The sequence below is a fragment of the Passer montanus genome, unplaced genomic scaffold, assembly GCF_014805655.1.
Source record: "Passer montanus isolate IOZ18808 unplaced genomic scaffold, ASM1480565v1 scaffold2, whole genome shotgun sequence".
In the NCBI taxonomy this organism is placed as follows: Eukaryota; Metazoa; Chordata; class Aves; order Passeriformes; family Passeridae; genus Passer; species Passer montanus.
The window spans coordinates 17,280,212-17,302,745 of record NW_024366591.1 but is presented as its reverse complement, the minus strand read 5'-3'; the positions used below and the strand labels follow the sequence as shown (position 1 = coordinate 17,302,745).

At 40.2% G+C, this 22,534-nt stretch overlaps 1 protein-coding gene across 18 annotated transcripts in view; it reads left to right on the top strand.

Moving 5' to 3' along the window:
• Nucleotides 1-22,534, top strand: part of HIVEP2 (HIVEP zinc finger 2) — a 136,676-nt gene that overhangs the window by 100,050 nt on the left and 14,092 nt on the right. For 15 of the 18 annotated variants that reach the window (XM_039707385.1, XM_039707391.1, XM_039707375.1 and 12 more), the window contains 3 exons: nucleotides 10,885-10,929; nucleotides 12,196-17,818; nucleotides 18,567-18,721. In XM_039707385.1, the coding sequence (XP_039563319.1) occupies nucleotides 12,407-17,818; nucleotides 18,567-18,721 (5,567 nt within the window). In that variant the 5' untranslated portion in view covers nucleotides 10,885-10,929; nucleotides 12,196-12,406. The remainder of the gene's footprint in view (nucleotides 1-10,884; nucleotides 10,930-12,195; nucleotides 17,819-18,566; nucleotides 18,722-22,534) is intronic. The other 3 variants (XM_039707392.1, XM_039707390.1, XM_039707388.1) reach the window with 2 other exon arrangements.

Genomic DNA, 22,534 nt, shown 5'->3' with positions numbered 1-22,534 from the left:
CCTGTTGTGTGTGTCAGCCAAACGAGTCATGATACCAAATAGAAAAAGCAAAATTGTGGGAGAGACCATTTCCTTGCACAGCTCATACAGAGCACTAGTCAGCACTAGGAATTTGGCATGGGTGTTGCTGCAGTAGTGGTATTCCAGTCTCAGGCTTTAAATAGTTGCAGATGTTCTGAGGGGGACTGGGGGGACTGTCCCTGCTTTCCTTTTGGGAAGCAGGGAGCGAAGCACATGGCCCGCAGGAGCATGGAGCTTCCCTAGAAGGAGACTTGGCTGAACATCCCTGAACACCTCAGCTGAGTGTAGCTCTGGCTCGTCCTGTTGCAGTCAAACCCACGGGAGGCTCAGGGCTCCTGTCAGGAGGGGCAGTGGGATGGTTCGTGTGGCAGCCCAAGCAAGGCTGGCTGGCACCGGCAGTAGGCCAAGCTCTCCTGTTCTTGGCCAAGGGTGACCCTTTGGCTGCAGCCTGAAATGGCAGTAGCTGATGGCTCCCTTCCTGGCAGGTCCTTCGTGCCAGGGAGGGGCTGTGCAGCAGCCCGGGGCAGGTGTGGCATGCAGGACCTGGCTGTGAGAGAGCCTCTGTGTCCCACTGCCGCTGGCCGGGCACCGCCACGCTCCAGGGCGGGGGACCTGTCCCCTGCCTTCACCTCCTGCTGCTCCCCAGAGTTTGCTGGTACTGCTCTGGTTTTGCCTCAATCTATTCCCATAGTTCGATGGGTTGTTTAGTGGGATGTCTTAATAGAAAGCTTCCGACTATTTTTTATGGGATGTCAGGATGCAAAAGCTGCATGGAAGATTTGCCTGGTCTTCTCACCTTTACTCTTGTTAAAATGTCAATGGAAAGGGAATGATTTCAAAATCTGAATTTTACCCCCCTTGTGTTCTCAAGTTTCTCAAGTTAGAAACAGGAAGCTGTTTTGCATAAAGGTAAGATTGTGTTTTTAACAAGAAAAGTTGGTGTTAGACAGACTAAATATACCCACACAGTCATACTCAGTGGGTAGTCCTGGCTATTTTTAGGCTTTATTTGTGCCTCTCTTTATTTGTTGGGTTTTTTTTTAGTGACATCTCCACTGTACCTTCAGCTCGTAGAGAGGCACCACTTCCTGCACTGGTATGAAACTGGCAATTACAGCCAGCCTTGTCAGGTGTCATTTATCAGGCGTTGCAGAGGGCTGGTTTCAGCAAAGGAAGAACAAAGCTTAATAAAAAGAGAGAGAGGCAGAAGCATTCTCTTAATAATTTGCCCTTTGCAACAGCAGACCCTTATCAGATCACCCACGCTCATCTGGCTGCTGACGCTGTACTTGCTTCATTAGTACGAGCTATTTTTACACCTTTTGTGACTTTTGAGGAACCGAGTGGGCCTGCTGGCTTGTAGTGATTCACCATCTCCAGGCGAACAGGGTGTCCTCAAACCCTGTCAGTGGGGGAGGAAGGGAAAAGTAGGGGGAAGAGTTCAATTGAATGAGCAAGTTGATTTAAGTGGATTATTTATCTTTGGTGCTCTGAGTGATAAAACATTGCAATGTGTCTTAAGGAAAATAGCCCTATATGTTTTTGGCTGGCAGTGCAACAATTTCAGATTGCTGGGAGCTATCCCATGGAACATTCAGTAATAATTAGTTCAAGTCTAGTTTAGCAAGCATGCATGCTTGCACATATACTCTACGTGATCATTTCTCTGTCTATAAAGGGAATGTTGAGGGCTAGACATGGAGATGTTTGAGAGTTGAACTTGATCTTTAAAGGTCTCTTCCAACTCAAAACACTGGGTTGAGTGTTGGTGATGCGTTCTTTTGTTTGTTGTGTGCAAGTGTCTCTGGTGTATCGCAAGCACCTAAGGTACTTTTGGGCCAGACTGTTAGGTGATTTCTCTTTCACTTCTGATAACAGAAAGAAAAACTAAATTTGGTGAAATGAGCCGGGCAGGATACAGGAGAAGGAGAACCCTGTATGAAGCTGTCTGGGTTTTTTTTTTTAAAGCTGAGCAACAGTTGCTTTCCTTTATGATGGGTCTTCAAGAGAGAATGTCCTCTTAGAGCATGTTGAGCTCTTGCCTGGTGGCTGGAATTAGGATTGCTGCCCTTACTTCAGCTTCTCATGGACAGGAGTAATTTGGTGTTCAGTCATTTCATGTTGCAGGTTTCCTTGGAGTAGTTTCAAAAGTTAGTGGTTTGTGGGACACACATATGAACCTTTAAGGTGCTGTGGTAATGCACCCTGATCTGACCTTGTCTGGTAAAAAGTCATCATGAAATCTGAACAGTGTCTTTCCTGAAAAATGTTTTGGGTTTTATTATGTTGTGCTTGTTGAAATCTGTAACTTAGCTTTCAGCTTGGTCTGTGCCGTAAATAGCAACAGCTCTATAATAACAGAGGTTTTAAATGCAGTTTCGGGCATTTTGTTAGACATTTATCTCTTCAGAAGTGTTTGCTTGTGAGAATGATGGTAATGTTAATAAACACAGTTGATTTGTGTTTTGTAGAAGGAAACTTAAGTGCAGAGTGAAATTTCATGTATAACTACAAAACGCAGCAAAAAGCATATGCATATTTTGCTGAATTTTAAGTGGTGTTCTGATGCAATTGAATGTTATACATACAATGCTTAAAAAAGAACAAAGCACTGTGAAATATAATCAGAATAATTTTAAAGATGTTTTTTATTATGCTTTTCCTCTTCAGGCCATCCTGAGGGTTGTAAAGAAAGCAGCATTCTTAAATATGCAGTCTAATTAATGTATCCTACATTACCTCTGTTGTGATCAGAATCTTCAGGCAATGCTTGGTGACTGGATTTGCTACACCAAAATGCCTGTATTGAGTCATTAGTCAAAATGAAACATTTTGGCTGCTGAGTAGTGACTGTTGTGACATCTATGCAATATTTAGGATTTGAGGCAAAGTATTCAGGATGGATTGAAATAAAACTGCTGTGAAGACCCATTCTACTTTGGGGGCAAAAAGTGGAAAAAAAATAGTAAGAACATACTGCTGATGTTTAGCATGTGTCTCTTTTTGTTTTGACATGTGATGACCACAGAGCTTAGTAAACAATGACAGGTTTTAAAATAAGCTTGTATAATAACTGGTGTTAGTGAAAAAACAAATGCAAGCTTCAGGTACTATAAATGTCTTCATATGTAATTCTTCCCAGGGTGAGAGTTTCAGTCTGAGGCAATGCATTTGCTCATTCAAAAAGGTGTTTGAAAGTCACTGATATTTTAATGTGAAATGAAAGTGGTTTCTTCTGACATGTGTGAAAGGAGGCATGACTGTTCACAAAATCTGCCGCGGTTGCATAATTAGGATTGTGTAACTTTTTAACTTGAAAAACCTCGCTTCCCAGAAAATTCAGTTATTTTTCCCTCTGAGGTGAAAATAGGCTAAGGCCTGGTATTTGCCTTGTATTTCCTTTTGGCATGGGAAGAATAATTACTTTGTACCTAAAAATGTTGCAATATTTACTCAAATTTTGATTTTTTTTTTCCTGTGAAAACTTGGGGGAAAGCTGTATGATATCTTAACAGAGATTTACCGGTACAGCTGCGTTCTCCCCAGTGGCTGCCCGTTTGCAGTCCTTGTGTGAAAATGATGAGGCATTTCAGCCTTTGCATGTCTTTCACTTCGGAAAATTCTTATATCTGACAACTTTAATAGTTTGAACTCTCCAGTGAAAATGTTCTTACCCTTCCTACTGTAGATGATGTTTTATAAGTCTGTAAATGACTACAAACCACATCCGCATGGGAATATTGCTTTTTGCATACACTTTATCCTTACCAAGTGCTGCTAAATTCATAGTTTACTTAGTCTGTCCTTTATTGGGTGTGAAATTTCCCTTTCCGATTAACATGTTCCTTTGTGTTGAATTGAGAAAAAAAATCTTTAATCTCGATAATTTTCACCAGTTCTTGCAAATGCAAAACTTCCATTGCAATCCCAGTGGCATCACATAGCATCATTGGTTAGCATCCGAGCTTTTGCTTTGCAGAAGTTTTTAGCCCTTTTTGGGCAGGGCCAAGGCTCCATTTCATTTCTACATAGTCAAAAGTAATTCTACAAATGGTGATTTGACACTTCTATGGTTTGGCACAGTGTCCTTATATTTAGCTGCTGTGGCTCAGAAGGAAGTGAGATAAAGCTGAGTTTCTGCTGACAGACTAATCCAAGAATTAAGAGCTCATTTGTATCTCAGCACTGTTTTGGATACTCCTGTACATTGTTAATGTGTATTTAGTAAATACTGTTGCTTACTACTTAATTCACCCTTGAGAGACACTCATTCTTCTGCAGATAGCACCAATGGGATTAGGCATCACATAAACCTTGTTTCAGCCATCAAAATGGTGTTTAAAGAGGACCTTGGTGGGCATTGGTTTCTGACTGTTCTCTGCATGGGAGCTGTTCTCACTCTTATAAATCACTGTGTACTACAGTTCAAAAGAAAATGGGGAATGGGGGTGGGGGTATGGGCAGGGCAAAACAATTGTGGTATTTTTGTTGCCTTCTGAAATTTTAATAATCCTGGAAGTACTGCCTGTCAGATCTGCTGTTGCTCTGCCATTACATTTTAAGGTCCACATGGGAAATTATTGGTATTTTATTAAACTGTTTTCATTTTTTAACTTGTTCCCCAAGGAAATAAGTACCACTGTGCAACGATTAGCAGTTTATGTAGTTCTCTTGTTTAGTTCATATCTGAATAATCCCAGTCCTTTGCTTTTGTATAGAGACAGATTCAGGATGTCCATGTCAGAAGGCAGTCAGACAGAACAGGTGGATTTTGTGTTATCTGACATGCTTTGTCAGACTCTTGAGGTTCACAGCAAGATTAGGCAACCAGAAACAAAATATTTACCTGATCCGTTAAAAGGAGTGGGATCAGAGGGATCAATTAACTGCTAATTGGTTGACAAGATTGTTTGACTTGTTGGCTATTTTGGCATCTCTTTGACAGCAGGGTTTTGTTCAGTTCAAAGAGAAGAATAGAGATTTGTTTTCAAATTCCTACCTATAAAGGAAGCATTTAAGATAAATTTGGCTCCTGCATAGTTTATAAATTTCTCTCTCTCTCTCTTTTTTTTTTTTTTTTTTTTTGTAATACTCATCCTGTGGAAATAACTGTTCAGCTGGTCTTTGGCAACATTAGAGCTTTTTTAATACATTTTTTCCATCTGATAGTAATATGTACATTGTGTATAATGATAAAAAAGGAAATAGTGATATACTTTTAAGTGAGAAATCCTTGTCATTATAGTTAAAAGGTTAGGGTTAAAGCATTTCTACTCTAGACTTACTATATGGCTTCTTAAAATACAGTCAATTTGAAGTTGAGGTTTTTGGTTGGTGCTGTTTTTCTATAGAGACCAGCAGTTTAAAATTATATTTGAGATGCTTAACATAGCAAAAACTGAATGTTTTGCTTCAGCTTGTACTCAAAGCATTTATGATACAAACTAGCATCTCTTAATGAAACTCACCCACCTTTTCTTACTATTGTATAATTGAACATTTCTTGCAATATGTTACAATTCTCTCTGTAGACACCTTAGAGGTGTTGAATTAGTTTATTTTCACCTTGTGGCAAATAACTTCAGGTATTTTGTATGTAGGATATAAAAGCCTAAACCTAAATGGTTTGATTCTTTTGTTTTTATGAGGAATAAATATGGAATGATGTCCTTGGATTTGCAGCTCATTGCTTCAGATTCATGCCAGGCTAATGTAGAGCAGAATTTTGCTCTCCTTCTTGTTGGGATAATTTGTCTCCTTTCAGTCTCTTTTGAGTCAAATCTTGTAATGAGAGGCTCTTGTTTCATAACTGATTTTTCTCTTAGTGTGTGCCTGACCTCTGACTCAGTAGGGTCACATTCAGAGTCTAGGTCTTCATCATAGCAAGTACACATAGACATTTATGTGAAATGTCTGAACAGGTCTAAGATCCTGCACTTCAGGTTATCAGGTGTTAGGGTACAGCAGATTTGATTACTTGTTTTCTTAGTTGGTGTCAACTTGATTGTTTTCTTAGTTGTGCTTTTAAAGTATGTTCTTCAACATACTCTCATAATGGTCTCAGGTAATATTTTGAATTATACGAAATAATTAAGATTAAGGTGAATTTGGTAAAAGCATAAAATTAATTAAATACTCAATACTACTACAGTTGTCTAAAATGTGTTAGATGCCAGTTCTCAATGGCTGAGATTCTAGAACAGTTCTCAAAGTATAAGCACTGAAGAAATAATAATTGCACAAATCAAAACGCCAGGTTTTACACCACTTCTAGTTTTACACACACAAATCTGTCCCTTGAAACCAGCAACTACCAGGGACACAAATGTGCCCTCATGAGGACAAAGACCTGAATTTGTTGTTTGGACACAGTGAGGTTGCAGTCTGCCCTTGATGTATCTGTAACTGGATCCCCTCAGTTCCTGGCTTCTTGGGGAATCCGTGTGAGCACAATATAGCAATGGAGAACAGATCCTGCCCTGTAGCTTGACCTCAGGTAAACTCAGTACAGTTTGTTAGATCATTGTGTACTGTGTGCACTTGCTGAGCAGTGCTTGGGTTTGTATTGGATGGTACTTTTAAATGACATTTGAAAAAGTATATTGTAATAATTAGTTCAGCTGCCCAAATTTTAAAAAATAAAAAGCCATCAAAAAAACCTCCCAAAAAATCACCCAAAAAAATCACCCAAAAAACCTGAAAATCCAACCAAACCCATAAGTACTCATCTAAGTATTTCATGGTTTTTCCAAAACTGTGGCTCTCTGGCTGATTTTGGAGAGTGACAATGCATTCAATAAAGCACTGGAATCCAGAGGGCAGGCAGAACCTCTGAGGTGAAATTAAATTAACCAATTAGAGTAGTATCTTCAGACCTGAAGAGGTAACAACAGCAGTTATAACATAGAAAGTGGTAGATTAAAATAAATGCATCTAACCTGTTTTAAACCTGTTTGATTCGCATGTGCAAAATGATGTCTTACAACCCCTGCCAAACTGGAGCAAAAGAACAAGCATGCTCCCATTCCACAGTAATTCAGACTTTGCCAAGTGTCAGTTGGTCATCTTTTTTTTTCATTTGTGTAAAATGCCAAAACTATACACCCCAAGGACTGCATTCTTTTTGTTCTGTTGCCGCATAACATCCTCAGCCCATGAATGAACATATAGCCTTGGAAAGAAGGAGGAACAAATGCTTGTCTATCTTCAGTTAAACCCTTCAGTTCAGAGGTGCACACTGGATGCTGGTTGAGAGGTCTTCTTCAGGCTTAGCCCACCTATGACTTTGCCTATGCAAAGAAACTATAAATCCGTGTTTTACTAGGGATCCCAATCTTTTTTTAATTTTTCACTGGGATATCAGCACCAAGCAGTTCTTTGGGGAATCTCATTAGTAAGACAGAGGGAAACATGTAGGACAGCAAGCTGAAAGTATGCTGCTTTTCTTCCTGAAAGGCCAAGGCAATTTTCTTCTCAGTTGCAGGTGGGGAAGAGTTCAGAGGTGGCCTCTCTAGTAAGGCTGCTGGGCTTATCCCAGACATAAACTAGACTTGCCTAATAAGGGTCTTGGCAGAGGTCTGCGCATGAATGTAAGGATTTCATAGGAGCCTCTGCAGTTTTTCTGTGCTAACACTTGCCCTATAGAATACAAATTCTTCAGGGGCCAGTTACTGTGGTTTTAGGCCAGCTTTGTGCTGGCAGAGCTGGACAGAAAAGATTTAAAACAAGGCTGGATCTGACCCTTAGTCCTTATGCTAGAGTCAATATTTATTCTGTGTGGTGCACTCAGGATTTAGCCTGGAAGACATAAGCTTCCAATTTGTTCACTTGCAAGAACTGTAATATGAGCTACAAATTGAGAAGCAGTAAAAGTAATATTTTGCCAAATTTTATTTTAAAGCTGTTGAGTGTAACCATTTTAGTGGTCTGAAAAAAAGAGGAAGAAAAAAAGAAATGAAGGAATAATCTTGGAGCTCTGCAGTCAATCAGATATACGTCCCCTGCATACAGCTCACAAAGGCACTCTCGTTAAAAAAGGAGCAAAAGGATAATGTTCCTTTCTAGAAAGTTTTGAAAGTCTTGATTTAGTAGGTGCATCTGACATAAATGCAGCTCCTAGTTTCCAAGTAATCTTCTCATGTTCAAAGTTTTCATGGAAGTGAAATGTCCTGTTTTGAAGCAGGCAGATAGCACAGCTAATGTGACTAGGGGAGCTGGCTCTTGGGCCACATTCCTGTCAGGAAACCTGGCTTGGCCACCAGCCAGGAAGGACTTTGCAGCTCCTGTCAAACAATGTGCTCCGTGCAACTCCCATACGGCTTCTGATCCGGGTAGGTGGGCTACTCTTACTCACTCCAGCAGAGCTGAGCCGTGCCAAAGCATTAAAAAAATTGTGCCCTTTTATCATCCTTTGTTCCTTGGTTTTAAATAGGTAGTACTCTATATATAATGAGTTTCTGCCTATTGAATGGTATGTATTTGATGAAAAGCAATATTTCATTGTGTATTTATGATTTTTTCTAAAGGAGAAACATTAATCACTTGGAAAAATGGAAGTATTCTGTTGGTTTAAGCTAGGCTGTGAATGCAGTCAGATGAGATAGAGTTTTGACTGGATAAAACAGACACAATCCCAACTAGCTTTGCAGTGTCTTACATTTCTCCATTTAGGCCAGTCTCCCATTAGGAAGGGGAAAAAGAACAAGAGAAGTAACATTAAAGCCATCTTTGACACAGGATGGATGGCAGCTCAAACCAAACCAGAAATTATTATGTTCATTCTGGAAAGGGATTTCTTTTTTCCAGGAGAGTGGCTCTTGCCATACTTAAACCATCAATAATCCTTGTAATTAGTCTCTACCTGTTTCATAGTGGAGGTTGAAAAATTGTACAGAATGTTCTGAGGTTGCAGGCCTGAAGAAGGGCTTTAACTCTGTAACAGAGTTCTCAGTCCAGAACAGAAAAGTTTTGGATGTATATTAGCATCATCTTTTGCTGAAATAAAGCTATTGCTGTCACACTGCTGTCACTGGCAGATTTCTTCTGTAAAGGTGCTCTCAGTAAAAGGAATATGGAAAGAAAGGATACTCCCATCTTCTAGAAATTTCTCCTTCACCATTTGCAAAATTACCTAATAAGGAGAAGAGTATTTTTCTTTGAAGATGGAAAATACCTTTTTGCTTTCTCAGTAAGGAACATTCACTCCTGCCCCTCTTTCTGCTTTCTCAAGCCACACATTTTCCTTTACATCTGTGCTCATATATTGGCATCATTAGCCGCCTGGGATTCAGTGTAGCTCAGCTGCTGGAACTGCTGGGCCATTTACCTGCCATTTCCTCATGAGCCCCTGCCGAGCTGCTCTGCAGTAACCACTTCTGGTATAATGTAACTTGTGCACAAGGATTTCTTTTTCCATTTGGACTGGCACTTTTTATTTGAGGAAGCAGATTGGGAAATTAAATATATATATATATATACACTTGGATTTCATTTTTCTTTTTTTTTTATTTTAGAGAATTAGACAACAGACTTATTTAAAGATGCCATTAGCACATCAAAGCTAAATGACATTATGATCTAAAACATTCTGGTTTGCATTTGATAACTTGCTGTTATTTTGTACTGCAGGGGATTTCTCTATAGTTAAAAGAAATAGTTGACTACACCAACATTCCATCAGTTATTGCTGGCCCAACTACTGACATATTATTTGTACTACTAATGATTAATTCATAACAGGTGGCATGGTACTGATTCTATTTGTGTCAAGTTATCAGGCTTTGCTAATGTCCATTTGTTCTTGGAAAGTGTTATTAATTCCAAAAAACTAAAAAATATTTTTGAATTTTTGTTGGGTGTTTTTCCTTTATAAGATTTTTTTTTTATAATTTTTGGTGTAATTCAATGGAAAAAAAGCCATGAGCACTGTAGCTTCTTTGTGATAGTTGTTAATTGAGGATCATTAAAATAGTCTGTATTGCCTACTCTGAAGCTAATGTTCCAGCCATTAGTAAAGCTCTGTTCTTTAGAGATGCTCTTGACTTTTGTCATAAATAAAAGCAATAGAGAAATGCTGTCATTATTGCTTTTGTTGTCACAATTGAACATATATCCTCTTTAATGGAACAAAAGCAGAAATCTTTTTTAAGGGAGATTTGTTGAACACTGAAAGGGAGAGTCTTCCTTTTGTGGGTCTTAAGGCAGTGAGATGATGCTCAGGCTCTCTCTTCTCTGAGCTGGTCTTTTCAACAATACAGAGTAGCCTGCAATGTGGTGACAGTCAGAGAGGTGGCAAATCATGGCAGTCAGAGAGGTCTTTTCTGTAAGTTTCTTCTCTGAGAAAGCAGCCATGTATTCTGTAGTACTATCATACAGGTATTAACTAATTTGGACACCTACTTCTGTTTCACTACATTTTCTTCTCCCTGAGTGGTGACACCCTGACCAGGAGTTTGTGCTGGTCCCTGAAACATTTAATGAGAGGCCTGGAGTCTAAAAGTATTAGCTGAAGAGAGGCATTGAAAGGGGATTTGCCAAGGGGATTCAGGGATAATCCAGGCTTAACAAAGGCATAGGAATGAAGAGGTACATTGGCAGCTCTCTTTTCACTGATTCAGGAAGGTGAGACTTTATTAGTTTAGACTTGCTGTTATTCATCTACACATTAGAAATCTAAGTCCTTTAAAACTATTCATGCTTATAGTCTTCAAATGTAATTACTCAGACATCTAAGTCACGACATGAAATTTTCTAGTGGATGGGTAAATGAAATTTTCTGACCTTTATTGTAAAGAATAGAAGATTTTCATAATCATCTATACCTAATATAAAAAATTTCTTATAATTGTATTTTTTTCCCCACAGGGACTTTGAAGATAGTCATGACTATTAGATGTTTAGAAGATGCAGGTAATTACTTTATACTGAAAAAAAAATAAATCTGAAGTGCTATTACTTCTGTGTTTTCATGCACTTAGCTATTTGTAAGTTTCTGTAAGCCAAATTCATTTTCTCCACTGTAGGAATGAGAAGTATTCCAATGTCTGTAACACTGATGTTTTTACTCTTTTCCTTGCTATAGTTAAATCATGGCTGTCTGTATAATTCTCACCATTTTATCCAGAAACTGTCTTGTGTTTGGGTAACATGAAAACAGTGAGAGAAAATTTTACTTCAAATTCAAATGCTGTACTTTTCTATGGAAGTCATACCTCTGAGCTTTTGGTCTTTTTAATGAAACTGTGGAAACCTATTGTGTTTAAGCATTAAAAATGCATGTATACCTGGATGGAATTGTTTCAACAGTGAAATCTAAAATGCTAAAGTCACATAAGCACAGTCTCTAATACATCCTTTACATCTAGCAGGATTTTCTCACTAGAATTTAGCATAGTGATTTGAAGATGGAGTTGGGGAAAGGTACTAGTAGTGCTGTGTTTGAAATGCTTCTTTGATGTCTTTTTTGACTGTTTAAAAGTAGTTTAGAATGGCGAGCAACACCTTCTTATAAAACCAGTTAGATGATCTAAGGTAAGAAGTACCTCACTTCAGCAGTTTTTTAGCAATATTCAGTATATACCCCAAGATGACTAGTTAGAAACAAGCATTACTATAGTGGAGGGCCTTATGCATGGACAGCCTCTATGTCAGAAGCACCTGTCATGATATGGAAAGATTTCTTCACTGGCCACCTACTTTGACTTGAGAGGAAGGCCAGGTGACTAAAGTGCATGTGTGAACCCTAAGTGAGTAATACTGGATAAGGTAATTCCCACTCACAGTGTTAGGCTTCTATTTTCAGCAGTGATTTGCTGAAAGAGCTTTGAAAGTATGTGGTGGACTTTCTGAGATCAAGCCTTTAAACTGTCCCCTGAAAGCCTTCCAAAACTACTGTTTGATTTGGAAAGTGTAGGTCTTTATTTTCCAGTCCTGGAGCTGCTATTGAGTAGTGATTGTGCTTGTGTGCAGTCCCTGGAGCCAGTCTTTACTGTGTCGGCTCACAAAAGGGAGTTTAGTGAAATGTAGTTACTTTTACTAAAGTCCCTCAGTAATTTCCATGTAAGGCTAAATAGAAGTGGAACTGACTGCACCAATGTTGTTTAGTATGGCTGTACTAACTGGTGTGTATGGGGTTTTTTTGTTTGTTTTTTAATTTTCTTTTATATTTCTGTACAGATAGCTGTGTCACCATGGAGGAGATGAAGAGAACTTTGCTCTAGGAGATCACAAGTATCTCTGGATCATTCTGCATCTCAGTATTTAATAACAATGGAACATGTCCAAATGCTATAACAAGTCTTTGCAAATGTATAATAAACTGTTTAGGAAAGTTCATGCCATGAACAGAACTGTGTAATACTCTTATTAGTGTACAGACACAAATCTAATGCCTATAGACTACTGCGTGGAAAGTTCCAAAGAGAAAGAAAAGTCTGTGAACTTGCAACAGCCCTGGAAAAATGGGAGCAACAAGACTTTGAAAAGCACAGCTTTGGGCACACTCCATGTGTCTGCACAGCTTTCAAGTGAAATAGCACTTAAGACCTTGTGTAACAAAATGGACTCTGGGGACACAGCTATAGGGCAAAAAGCTACCTCAAGGTCTGGAGAAACTGCTAAAGTACCAAGTAGATGGAGGCAAGAACATCCAGCTGTTATTAAGATGAGCACTTTCGGCAGTCAAGAAGTACAGCGGCAACCGCAAATAGATCACGAGCAAGTAGGAAACACGGCATCAGCACAACTTTTTAGTTCTGGGAAACTGGTATCATCAAATGAAGCTGCACAGCAAGTCACAGAGAAGCAATATCCACAGCATCGTCCAAGCCCTTACTCATGTCAACATTCACTTTCCTTTCCACAGCATTCGTTGCCACAAGGCTTCTTGCACAACATAAAGCCACATCAGAGCTTGGAAGGCCCTCCATGGCAGTTCCCTAGCCACTTGCAATCAGTTGCCTCAGAGGACTTGTTTCCTTTTCATATGCATAGCCATAGTGGAGGTTTCTCCAGGAAGAAGATTTCAAGTTTGAACCCTGCATACAGCCAATATTCACAGAAATCTTTAGAACAATCAGAAGATGCTCACAAAAAAGAGCACAAACCCAAAAAGCCTGGCAAGTACATTTGTCCTTACTGTAATCGGGCCTGTGCCAAACCTAGTGTACTTAAAAAGCATATTAGGTCTCATACTGGTGAGAGACCATACCCTTGTGTCCCTTGTGGTTTCTCCTTCAAGACGAAAAGCAACCTTTACAAACACAGGAAGTCACATGCCCATGCAATTAAGGCAGGGTTGGTACCTTTCACAGAGTCAGCAGTCTCTAAATTGGACCTGGATGCCAGTTACATCGACGTGGAAGCTGAAATACATTCAGATGGAGAGCAGAGCACAGACACGGATGAGGAGACCTCACTCCTGGTGGAAGGGTCTGACAAACTGAGCCCCGTCTCACAGCTCCCACTGGACATTGCTAGCAGGAGTGGTTTCCACTCCTCCATGGAGGAGTCCTTGGTGGGGCCAATGAAAGTCCCCATTTTGATTATCCCTAAAAGTGGGATTCAGTTACCCAGTGAGAGTTCACCATATATTAGCTCTGATATGTTGCAAACCCCATCCTTAAGTACCAAGTCTGATGACTCTCATACAGTTAAACAGCGACTTGCACTAAGACTGTCAGAGAAAAAAGGACAAGATTCTGAGCAGTCATTAAACCTCCTGAGCCCACACAGTAAGGGAAGCACTGACTCTGGCTATTTTTCCCGCTCAGAAAGCGCTGAGCAGCAAATTAGCCCACCAAATACTAATGCAAAGTCTTACGAAGAAATAATTTTTGGGAAGTTCTATAGGATTAATCAAAGAACAGCACTAACTGTAGCCACAGCAAATCAGGAACACAGTTTAATGGGTAGAAAGGGCAAAACAGACCCATCACCTCTTTCAAATAACAGATTAGATATCAAGATGCTTGAGGAACATATTTCTCACCTGACTCCAAATAAAGAGGAACTCATTGACTCCAATAATTTGAGCACTATTAAATCTACACAAGTTTATCCAGGCAGCAATACAGAATGTAGACAATCCCAGACCACATCATCCATCAAAAGTGAATCCAACTTGTACCAAGTCAGTCAGCAGGGTGATGTACCTGTCCTTCTAGAGCCCCCAGTAGATTCTTCTCCTCTTATTAGAAGTAACTCCATGCCAACCTCTTCTGCAAACAGCCTAAGTATTCCCCCATCTCTGAGAGGAAGCCATTCATTTGATGAGAAGATGACTGGCTCTGATGATGTATTTTATCCCGGGACAGTGGGAATATCCCACCAAAGAATGTTGAGAAGGCAGGCTGCCTTTGAACTGCCATCTGTACAGGAGGGACACTCAGATTCAGATTATCATGGAAGACAAGGGAAAAATATTATTATTGCTTCGAGCAGACAGACAGCAGGTGACAAAGGACCACCCTTAAAAGAGAAGAAAGGAGACAAGACCTTTTATGACTATGATGCCAGTGGAAAGCACTACAGAAAGTGGGAAGAATTTGAAGCTCAGAAGCAGAACTACAGGGACTCACCATCCTTAAGTGGGATGAATAAAGGGGGAGAGTTTTTTATTGATGCACTTGGACAATCTCAGTCAGTGCCATCCATGCTTGGAACAACTTTTGAAAACAGAAAGCGCAGGAAAGAGGAGAGTGTTGGAGATGAGGAAGACAGTCCTATGATTTGCAGCAGTACAACTGGCACCCCTGGGGGAATTCAACCTTTGGACTTTGATCCCAAGTCCCAAATTCAGGAAGTGCCAAGAAGTGGGTTTACCCTTCAAGGTCTGGAAAATGCTCCCCATTGCCATGCGGAACGTTTTGAAATGTGCAGGCCTTACTTGCAGTCTGGAAGTCCAGCAGCTTCTTTGGAAGACTCATCCCTTACTGCAGAGCAAGAAAAGACTGCAGAGTCACTGGTTAGAAAGCCCCCAGGAAATGTCATCTCTGTCATTCAGCACACAAATTCATTGAGTAGGCCAAACTCATTTGAAAGGTCTGAATCTACAGAACATATTGCATGCCAGCAGGAAAAGATGTATTCACCATCTGAAACATGCGAGAGTGAGCTTTGTGAGTCCCCGATGAGCCCAGACCGAGCTCCACAAATGGAAAATGTTGACACCAGTAAGCCATCCCCATCCCAGCAGCCTCAGCCGTGTCATATCCAGCCCAGGTTGGTTCGCCAGCACAACATACAGGTACCTGAAATTCGTGTCACGGAGGAGCCAGATAAGCCTGAAAAAGATAAAGAAGTGCAGAGTAAAGAGCAGGAGAGACCCACTGAAGAATTCCAGTGGCCCCAGAGAAGTGAAACCCTTTCTCAACTTCCAGCTGAAAAGCTACCACCCAAAAAGAAGCGTTTAAGACTGGCTGACATGGAGCACTCCTCTGGGGAATCCAGCTTTGAGTCTACAGGTACAAGTCTCTCTCGCAGCCCTAGCCAAGAAAGTAATTTGTCCCACAGTTCAAGTTTTTCAATGTCCTTTGAAAGAGAAGAGAATATGAAGTTCATCACACCTTCCAAACAAGATGAATTTGGAAAACAGCCTGAGTTTTTAACAGTTCCAGCAGGTGCTTACTCACTTTCCGTCCCTGGGCATCACCATCAGAGGGAAATGAGACGCTGCTCTTCTGAACAGATGCCCTGTCCTCATGCTGCTGAAATCCCAGAGATCCGAAGTAAATCCTTTGATTATGGGAACTTGTCTCATGCCTCTTCAGCTGGAACACCTACTGTGGCATTGTCTCCATCCCGAGAAAGGAAGAAATGCTTCTTGGTTCGCCAAGCTTCCTTCAGTGGTTTTCCAGAGATTTCTCAGACTGATCAGAGCACAGAACAAAGTATAAAGCAGGAGCAGATGGAACATTCACAGGTTGGTCTTCGCTCTTCCCAGCTTGTCTGGCATCACTCCCCTTCCTCTGTACTTCAGCCCATTCAGGTGGATGACTCTGGAAAACAAGCTATTGGCTCTTGTGCTCAGCTTAGTAATAGCTCATCCCACCTTGCCCAGCAACAGGTTCTTGTTGCAGACAGCCCGGAAATGTTAAGGACTCCCTTAATCCAACAAGCACCTTATATTCCTAACAAACATCCATCAGAGCAGCAGCAGCTATTTGCACATCAGGAAAAAGTCCCATTTCCCCCAATTCATAGCACCTTGTTTCAGTTCCCCTATCCAGCTGTCTGCATGGTTCATTTACCACCATCTCAGCAGCCTATCTTGTGGCAGTCCTGCACAGAACCTCTGCACTTCCAGCATCAATTTGTACAACAGCTGCAGAAATCTTATGTCAAGCAGGCTTTCCAAATAGATGTACCTCCAAGTTATCACCTGGAACATGCACCTGAGCTTATTGGAAAGAAAGCAGCTGACTATGTGCATGCTAAAGAGCAAGCATACCAGCATTACTCAGGAACATCTGGGTCGTATTCAAAAAATACTCTTGCTAAGTACCAGTCAGACCATAGCATTAAGCCAACAGATACCTCCTCTGAGCAGCATCTTCAGACAGATTTTGACTCCCCAAGTGATGGATCTGTGCAGTCTTTGCCAGGAACAGTTGTTCCCGTCAGGATACAAACCCACGTGCCATCATATGGTAGTGTCATGTACACAAGCATTTCCCAGATTCTTGGACAGAGCAACAGTCCTGCAATTGTAATATGTAAAGTTGATGAGACAGTTTCTCAAAGAACATTGGCAACTAATGCAACCATGCAAGGAATTGGATTTAACATAGCTCAGATGTTGGGTCATCATGGAGGACTAGAAAAATATCCCTTGTGGAAAGTGCCGCAGACACTTCCGCTTGGACTGGAGCCACCAATTCCCTTGTGTTTGCCTTCCACTTCTGACATGGCTTCTACCCTGGGAGGAAGCAAACGAATGCTTTCCCCTGCCAGCAGCTTGGACCTCTTCATGGAGACCAAGCAGCAGAAACGAGTCAAAGAAGAAAAAATGTATGGGCAGATAGTTGAGGAACTAAGTGCAGTTGAGTTGACTAACTCAGATATAAAGAAAGATTTTCCAAGAATGCAGAAGCCTCAACTAGTAAGGCAGAGTTGTGCTACTGAGCCAAAAGAAAGTCTACCATCCATGTCATCCTCTTCATCGCTGTCATCCTCAACATCTCAAGATTTCCCACCTGCCAGCATGGCGGGAGCTGATGCATTCCCACTGAGCAGAGAGAAACTTTCCAGTTTTGATTCTGCATCTCCGGGACAGAAGTCCAGTGGCCCATCTGAAGGAAGAGACTCACCAGAAGAGTTGGATGTGGATGAAACAGCCTCAGATATGAGCATGAGTCCACAGAGGTCTTCATTGCCACCGGGCGAAATTCAGGCAGAAGACCAACTGAAGCATCAAAAATTACCTCTTGGGATGTTAGTCCAGATGTCATCTAATACTGTTGGGAAAGTCACAGCCTCAACCATTCTCCTGACAGACGTAGCAGATTTTCAACAGATCCTTCAGTTCCCAAGTCTGCGTACTACGACTACTGTGAGCTGGTGTTTCTTAAACTATACGAAACCCAATTACACTCAGCAACCAACCCTCAAAGCTTCTGTTTATGCTTCATGGTGTATAAGTTCATGTAACCCAAACCCATCTGGGCTAAGTACAAAGACCACTTTAGCACTTTTAAGGTCCAAGCAAAAAAACACCACGGAAATCTACACCCTGGCTGCTATGCACAGACCTGGAGCTGGTAAACTGACATCATCAAGTGCATGGAAGCAGTTTGCTCAGGTAAATAAGAAATTTTAATAAAACTAAATTCATATATGTATATGTGAGAAATTTCTAGTAAACTATAAAATGTGAGTTAATTTTTTTTTTTAAGTTTCCCTATTGGGAAATCAGCCAGTGACATTTTTCCAAGACAACTTTGGAGCCTCAGTTTATCCTTCTGCAAGCTCTGCTACTGCTGCTGTCTCTGTCTCTGTTTCTATTTTCAAAATCAGATGTAAAAAGTGAGGCTTTTAAAGCCCTCCATTCATGTGTGCCAGAGCCTGATACATTATCTCCTTTTATTTTGCCCTTTGTTTTTCCTGATAAACAGTGTCAGACAGAAACATCCACATGTGTTTGTAAAAAAAGATTAAGATAAAATTGAGTAAGGATCTTCAGATCCATTTAATGTCTTTTACATATTGACTCTTCCTCATGGATTAAGCATTTGCTAATGGTGCCAGGGAAAATTCTGTAATGGCAATAAATTACCTTCTGAGGCTTTTTCATATCTATTTTCCATGATTTTTTTTCCTCTGAGGAAAGATACAGTATTGTCTTTTCTGTCAAGACTCTCATAAAAATTTGTCCATGTTGCCTCCTCTTCTATTCTCTGTCAAATTGAATGGGACAGATTAATTCATCATATGGAGTAGGACCAAAATGAGAGTTTGGCTTTGACCTGGTATGTTAAAAGTATTTGAAATGAAGTGTGCGTTTATTGTGTGCTCCAGAAGTAACACCCTTCCTTGACTTTGTTCTACAGATGAAACACGAGCCATTCTTCTTGTTTGGCAGCAAGCTTGAAAAGAAAGTAGTGGGGAATATTATAAAAGAAAGAGTAAAAGGAGACATTCATGGAGATAAAGACATTACATCCAAACAAACTGAGCCGATACGAATTAAAATCTTTGAAGGAGGGTAAGAAAATATAACTGGAAATTTCAAGCTCAGCCTGTCATTTTAAAGACATTTGAAAATGAATATGAATGAATTAGAATGTGAACAGTCTCCTGTATTCTTGCCATGTCCTGTAGCTCCCAAGTCTCTTCTTTTTTGTGTATTTGTCAGTCTTAAAATGCACCGCAGGGTACTTGTATACTCACTTTGGGCTCTACTTTGCTATTAAGACAATTGTTTTCCATCTGTGTGAGAGCACTCACCCGAAATTGTTACTTTAATTCCTTAAGTCATTAGGAAGTGGATGAACTGTTAACATTTTGATATTTTCTGTGCCATTTCTTTGTATTTAATGACTTCCATGAGGACGCATTTCCATTTTTAGGCACTGTGTACTTCCACTCAGTTGAACGGGTTGATCAGGTGTGCTTAGTGTTATTCTTGTAATATTGTATTATTTACTGAGGTTGGATTTTGGAGATGAAATGTAAGATGCCAATGAAATCTATGGTATCTAAGGCTAATCCATAGATCTGTCTTGTATGGTTGATAAAACAATGTTTAATTTTACTATGGCAATCTATCATTTAAGTGATAACAGAAACAAATAACAAAGACAGGAAAGCCAATTAAGATTGTTTTGAGGCTTAAGAAACTTGTTAAGAAAAGAAATGAAATAGACACTTGTTTGTCTCTGCAGTATTCCCTAATATGGAAGATACTGTTGGCTTCTTTTACAGAATTCTGACACAATGCAATTAGTTTGCTGGTTTTTAGTTGTGCATAGTCAGGTGGCTAAATAAGATGTGGTTTCCAGTCTTACCAAACTCAGCAGCACTGAGTTTGGTAAGACTGGAAAGCACTGGTTTGGTCCCACAGCACTATTTCATTGGGGTAACTAAATAGGTCAGGAGGGATATGTGAGAAATTCATACATCCATTTCCTTCTCCTGTCAGTTTGTACCCTTTAAAATCTCAATTCTCCTTCATTGATGTTGTGTTTTTGTCTGTGATTGAATAATCTTCATGACATTACCATTCCCATTTCTCTGTAGTGTGCAACAGTGAAGGACTGTAGCCTACATCTTGCCTGAAAGACTGAAAAGGTTATTTTGGAGGTTTTTATAGCTGTGCTGGCCCTCACCTTGACTGTTCTCTGTAGCTGTACCTTGTGCTAGTACCTAAGCCAGTAGACTGGCTTTACAAGAGTGACCCAAATTCAGTGGTTAAGCCTAAGTTTACAAGAAATTTAAAGAGCTGGTGCTTCAACTCACTCGTACCTTGAAGTATAAAATCGCTTCCCACTAGGTACCATTTCTGAATTTGGATGACCCAGCTGAGGATAGTCTGCCTTGATGTAAGCTACATGGTGAGAGGTCAGAAAGGTAAAAGTGTGTTAAGGAAATCAACTTAGAGGAGTATTCAGATGAGTGTGAGCTGTAGCAGATCACTCTATAAAAGACTTCTATTATCTAATACTGACATCAATAAATTTTGTGTGTTACTTGCACTACCTTAAGTTTTCCCGTACACCAATAAGGTTTACAAAACTATTTGAGTAAAATTGTGTAATTCACACTTCACTTGAAAATGTCTCCTAGAAATACTTGGCTATGTTTAGATACCCTTTGAGTAAAACAAAGCATGGGAAACCTTGATGTGCACATGAATTTCTGGAGTGGGAAGAACAAATAGTCTGTGCAATAGACTGGGACTTCCTCAATAGAAACATATAAACTGCAAAACTGCAGCAAATGAGGTGACGCAGTGTCAGTAGGTCCACTCTTTACTCACACATCATAACTTCATGGTACATTTCACAAGAATTATTTGTGGTAGAATAGATTTGTTCTTTCCATTTTAGACATTCATTTGGCAATTTTTTAAATTGCTGTAATATACCCTAAATATTATTGCCATCTCTTGCACTGCTTTCTGTCCTGGTTATTGAATCTTTCCTTCTCTTCAAGTTATTGTCTATCGCACTTAAGCTAACTATTGTCTATAACTTCTTAAAGCTAGTTTTTGACGTCGGTGGGTTTCTATGCTTGCTTCTTCTTGGCTGTTTGTTGAGCTATTTTTTTCTTCTCTCTTCAAGCACACCTTCATCTCCTCTCAGCACATAGTGCAATAAACTATATAGCAAATATAGTCTGTTGTCTTCATGCCACATTTTCTCCCCTGGACAGACAAGCATGGATGGTCAATCTATTTCAGGAGGATATTTGCATTTTGGTTTTTGGTTTTCATGGGGAATGGGTTTCCTTAGGCTTTGTGATTGGTTTTGTTTCATAGGTGTGAAGAAGGTAATTAGCTGAGAAAGATCTGTGGTTGTCCACTTTTGATTTGTGTGAAAGCCTGTCCACCTGGCAGGCAAGTGGAGCTTCGCAGCTGCTTTGTGCCAGTGGGGTGGAACATTCATGTGGCAGCTGGGCAAAAAGCAGATAGCTGGGGCTGGGGATGAGTAAGAAGCTGAAGGAGAAGAATCAGAATTGAGGCAAAAAATAGATCATGGAATCATTGATTGTTGCAGTTGTAAGAGACCTCTAAGATCGAGTCCAAATGCCAGCCAGTACCACCAGATGTCACAGCACATCACCACCTCACTGCAGAAAGCCCATCAAGAGCATTTTGTAAGCATCATAGCAGAGGGAGTTTGGAAGGAAGAAACTAAACACTACATTGTTACCACTGGCAGGTGGCTTGATTCAAGTGAAATTAGCAGAATCATGAAATCTGCTTTCCATCATCTGACTGCAGATGTGACTGATGGGACATGAAGCAGTATTTCTCAAAGGAAAGCAGTAATTTCAAGTTCAGTCCTTGCTGCAGTACAGTTAGTTACTAATGGTGTGCAAAGAAAGAAGGGACAGGACAAGCATGCCTGCTTGTCTGACACCTAGCTTAATGATATTATCACCTGACAGCAAGAATTCACAGTTTGCTTATGTTTGTACTTTCATATATATCAGTAATAGACTGCAATTGAAGAACCCAAATAAAATAACATTTTGAATAGAAATTGCAGGACTCTGAGACTTGTTAATACTTTTTAACTCAAGAGTCCCATCCTAGTCAAACTCAGAGCAGCAGTGGCCAAAGTCCTTACATGGACGTTACATACTAGGAAGGGGGAAATTACTCAAAGCTTTGAGAGAGGCACAAGTTTGCAGTAAGATCAAATATTCCTGAGGTCTAAAAGGTAATCACCATGACTCTGGCTTCTGGTCTTTTAGTTTTTGCACCAGACCTTCTTTAAATGTCAAGTTTGTGTGTGTCATTTCTCTTGCAGTCATTGTTATGATGAAGCATACTTAAAGAGTCAAGGTCAGTTGTGGCCAAAAACCATCTATATGAATGATGAAGAGACACATGTTTTATCATTGTCTTTGTGTCCAATGGGATCTGACAGGTGACAGAAGCCAGTGGAATGAGGTCAAGCAGAAGAAGAGCAGAGATGGCGCAACAGAAAAGCACATGTAATAGCACAGCATTTATCTTAACAGTATCAATCAGATGGTAGACTCCATCCCAGCAAAATCAGACTGTAAGGAGAGATTAAGAGAAGATAAAATAGCAGTATTTCACATAATAATGGGCTCTTTTTTTTTTGTCTGTGGGAGAAAGCTTGGAGGAAGTTGATGAAGCAGTGGATAGAGAGATGACTAGTAGTCATTGGCATGTGCATATGAAGGACAATCTGGGAAATGGGGCAGCCAAGATTCCAAAAATGTTGTACAGAAAACCTGCTAGAGAGATGACTAAATATTATATTACATTAGATTATTCCAGTTTTGTCCATGCTGCCAGGGACAATGAAGGATATGGGAGAGG